Source organism: Magnolia sinica, chromosome 15, assembly GCF_029962835.1.
Source record: "Magnolia sinica isolate HGM2019 chromosome 15, MsV1, whole genome shotgun sequence".
Taxonomy (NCBI): Eukaryota; Viridiplantae; Streptophyta; class Magnoliopsida; order Magnoliales; family Magnoliaceae; genus Magnolia; species Magnolia sinica.
In genome coordinates, this window is record NC_080587.1 from 60,239,928 (window position 1) to 60,244,014 (window position 4,087).

At 42.1% G+C, this 4,087-nt stretch overlaps 1 protein-coding gene across 1 annotated transcript; it reads right to left on the reverse strand.

Annotated features, from left to right (window-relative positions):
• Positions 1-1,332: 1,332 nt before the first annotated feature.
• Positions 1,333-3,689, reverse strand: LOC131227647 (dynamin-related protein 4C-like). The gene has a single exon (XM_058223450.1). It carries the CDS (start codon positions 3,533-3,535, stop codon positions 1,493-1,495), a length of 2,043 nt encoding a protein of 680 aa, XP_058079433.1. The 5' UTR covers positions 3,536-3,689; the 3' UTR covers positions 1,333-1,492.
• Positions 3,690-4,087: the final 398 nt, after the last annotated feature.

The following is a 4,087-nucleotide window of genomic DNA, read 5'->3' on the forward strand; positions in this document are numbered from 1 at the left end:
GTATGGGTCGTCGTTGCCATGTTATATGAGTCATGGTTTTCATGAGGTAATGGTTGTGGTTGTCATGAGGTAAGGGTTGTGGTTGTCATGTTATACATGGGGTCATAGTCTTCATTTAAAAGGCCTTGGCAAGGACTATCTAGTAGAGCCTACATTGATGTATGTGAATAATCCATGTTGTCCATCCTTTTTGCCGTATCATTTTAGGGCTAGGACCCAAACATCAGCCTGATCCAGAGCTCGTGTGAGCCACATAATAGAAAATAATGGTGACAATGGCACCCATTGTTGATATTTGAACCCACACGAGCTTTGGATCATGTTGATATTTGGGTCCTAGAGCTAAAATGACACAACAAAAAGGATGGGCAGCATGGATTATTCACATACATCAATGTACGCCCCACTAGATGGTCCTTGTCAAGGCTTTTAAAATGAAGACTACGACCTATATAGCATGACAACCGCGACCCTTATCGAAAACCACGACCCATATAACATGGCAACCATGACCCATACCCAAGTCGTGGTTGTAATGCGGTAAGGGTCATGGTTGTTATGTGGTAAGGGTCGTAGTTATCATGGGTCATGGTTGTCATGTTATATGGGTTGTGGTTGTCATGGGTCGTAGTTATCATGTTATATGGGTCTTGATTCTCATGTTATATGGGTCGTGGTTGTTACATGTTCACTTCCTTTACTACCAAATGAAAGGATAAGCATTGGTACAATAGCCTAAGGTCCAAAATGAGGTGATCCGTTCCGTCCACCTTGTCAGCCAGCTCGTCATGGGCTCAAAAAGTCCTGACTTAGGCAGTGTCCACTTCTAACAAACATCACAGTGAGCCTAAAAGGTTTTAACAGTGGGTTCCATTGTCACTATTATTTTCTATTATGTGACCCACACGAGCTCTGGATCAGGCTGATATTTGGGCTCTAGTCCTAAAATGACACGGCAAAAAGGATGGGCGGCATGGATTATACACATACATCAATCTGGGCCCCACGAGTTTGGTCCTTGCCCATGCGCAAAAAAAAAAAAAAAAGGTTTCATACACATCACTTTCTTGGTATTAAATACGATGTAACTTTTTATTCCCCAAAAAAAAGTATAACAATTGAAACAAGGATAAGGGAATTTTGCTCCAAGAAAATTTCAAAGGCGTGTCAAAAGGCCACCTACAAAATATTTGAAATGTTGAATCTCTTTAGGGAATTTTACTACACATCAAGGTCACTATAGTCAATTTCCCTATTCTTTATAATGCATTCAATATTATCCCAACGATTAATGGTCAATGAGGGAAAAGTGAATCCAACACGGTACTGTAAAAAAAAAAAACATACTAACTTCGTTTTACTAAAACCAAAAGGCATAACATGCTATAATAAACGAAGTTCTCATGGCCAGCATGCCATGCTAGGGAGAAAAACAGAACAAGAAAGATAAAACCCTAACAAATAAGAAAATCCAAACCAGCAAACTGAAACCCTAATCGGAAATGTGCCTGCTTGCCACAATGCGGTCCATTATCTTCGCAACAACATCCTTTGAATCCCTAAGCAACTTAATGCTCTTGTTCAGCCGCTCACGTTTCTGAGTAGTAGATGGCGATTCCTCCAACATCCTTTCGATCCCACCAGTGGGAGACCCCATCAATTCATTAACAATCTCCTCTTCCATTTCCCTTTCAACCAATTTCTTAACACTAAAGAGAATATGAAGAGCCAAACTGTCAACCAACCTCTGCAACACAATCCTCCAATATGCAGTCAATCTCATTTTCATGTCGAATGCTTGCTCAAGCATCGACAGTGAGTGTTGCCTCAAATGGCCAACCTCAACTTCACCAAAGCCTTGAAACATGATTTTAGTCCCCACACAAGGGTTCTGTATTACCTCAATAAATGTCTTTTGATTCTCCATTAAACTGCTCCATCTCTTCACATAATCAGGGTTTGAGGTATAATCAGCAATCTTCTCCATTTCAATAATCTCCTTAACATGCTTAACTGACCTATCCCTCATCTTGTCAATTAGATTATGGACTGCCCTTTTGGTCATTGACTGCAGCTGCAGGTACTCCTCCGAGTGCTCTGAAACGATGCGAATGACAACTTCCTCGACGTAGGTTAAGACACTCTGAATAAAATCCAATGGAACAAGCGCAATTTGTCTCACCTTCCGTTGCAATAATGCGACGAAAGCCGTCCGCTGAAGGAAATTAGGAAGCCCAATCCATTTCGACTCCTCCAAAACCCCAATTTCCAACATTAAGAAAGCACAGGATGATGTCGAATAATTATCAGAAGACTTAGATTGTAAGTCTTTATAGAACCCATCCAGCATTTCCGCCATCCGAGCAGTGCAATGCATTTTCGCATCATCGGGGAAATCTTCAAATTCACCACGTAAAAGCACCTTCTTAAGCGATTCTTTCGCAGCACCAACAACGCGCAAGAAAGCTTGTGTTGCATCAGCAACATTTGTAAGATTCCGCGGCATGTTATTCAAATCAGTGACATTCTTGTTGAGCTTGTCATTGATTTTCTTAACGATATCTGGCAAGCATTGGGATAGGCTATTTGCTTGAATCTGCACCAGCTTTTGAGCAAGAACTGGTATTCCAACAATCGATTTATCAATTTTGGAGAGAAGAGGATGAGATTTGAATAATGTTGCCTCCTCGATCCTTGCATCTTCGTAAGTTTCATCTCCAATTCGATTCCTCACGCAAACATAGCCAAGGCCAATGTTCACATCATCAGCAGTCACCTTCTCTAGCAAACCTTCAGGAGCCTTATCAGCTTTCGTAACAACAGCCAATGTTCGCTCCCCAGTCTTATCAACACGTTGAGACATCCGAATTGATTCACATGTTGGAAAATCAACGGTTGCTGATAAAACATTGAGAATAATGCTCTCCTTTGGTTTGATGTAGTCCATAATGATATTGGATACCTGCTCATAGATATCCTCAGGTTGGCCGTGGACTGGAACACGTGTTATTCCAGGAAGATCGACCATGGTAAGATCAGGAACACCTTTCTTCTTCACTACAAGAGTGAGAGGAGTGTTGGAGATGCCCTTTCCATTGCCTGCAATCTCATCCGTGGCCATGCTGATAGAATCTGAGATTTGATTTTCTGATGTCGGGACTATCTTTCCTTGATACTCCAGGTGCATTTGTGGTTCGTCGGTGGGGACGTTTTGCAAGCGCATGATGAGTGGGACACGAGTACAGATGCCTTGTCCACGGGGAAGGCTGATACCAGCAAGTGACTCGAGTACACTTGATTTGCCACTTGATTGGTCTCCAACTACGACTATGGTTGGAAGTTCAATGCCTTCTTCCATCACCTTCAAGTGTCGGAGACGATCAACAGCATCAAGGAGAGGGCGGATGCGATCATTATAGGAAGAGACCAGAGGGGGAAGTACTGGTTTCTCGGGGTGATCTTTCTCAGGGCTTTCTAGACCAAAGACAGCCATTTTCTCTTGGAGAGAAGTAGATGAACTAGGAAGAGAGTTCATATTATGTTTTCGACAGAGAAAGGGAGGGATGGAGCATGAAAGGTTGAATATCTGGTAGTATTTATGAAGAATTAGATGATGTTAGAGAAAAGTGAGAGAAGAATTTTGAGGATGAGTCAGAGAGAGAGAGAGAGAAAGAGAGAGATGCTGCATAAGGTAATCCTGAACATCCAAATCGCTGGTCTAAATGTGGACAGAGCATAGATAAAAAAATAAAAAAACAAGAGCCGTGGACCGCTGACTGTTTTACTTTGAACCATTTATTTTATTAACACCAATTGGATGGTTACGGTTACTTCATCACTAAGATTTTTCACGATTTGGATGGTCCTCATAGACGACCTTGAGTGACCGATGTGAGGAGGATGAGCCACCACCGTTTTCAAATCGGCAGGAAATTATATCATAGGAAATGCTAAACTAGAGCTGGGCAAGATCCGACCCGAACCGATAGATCCGACCTGATTGAACCAATTGGATCCAATTTGACCTGAACTAAAGGCAAGGATCAGGTTAGATTGAGTAGGCCCACTCAGATCCGACCACACAACG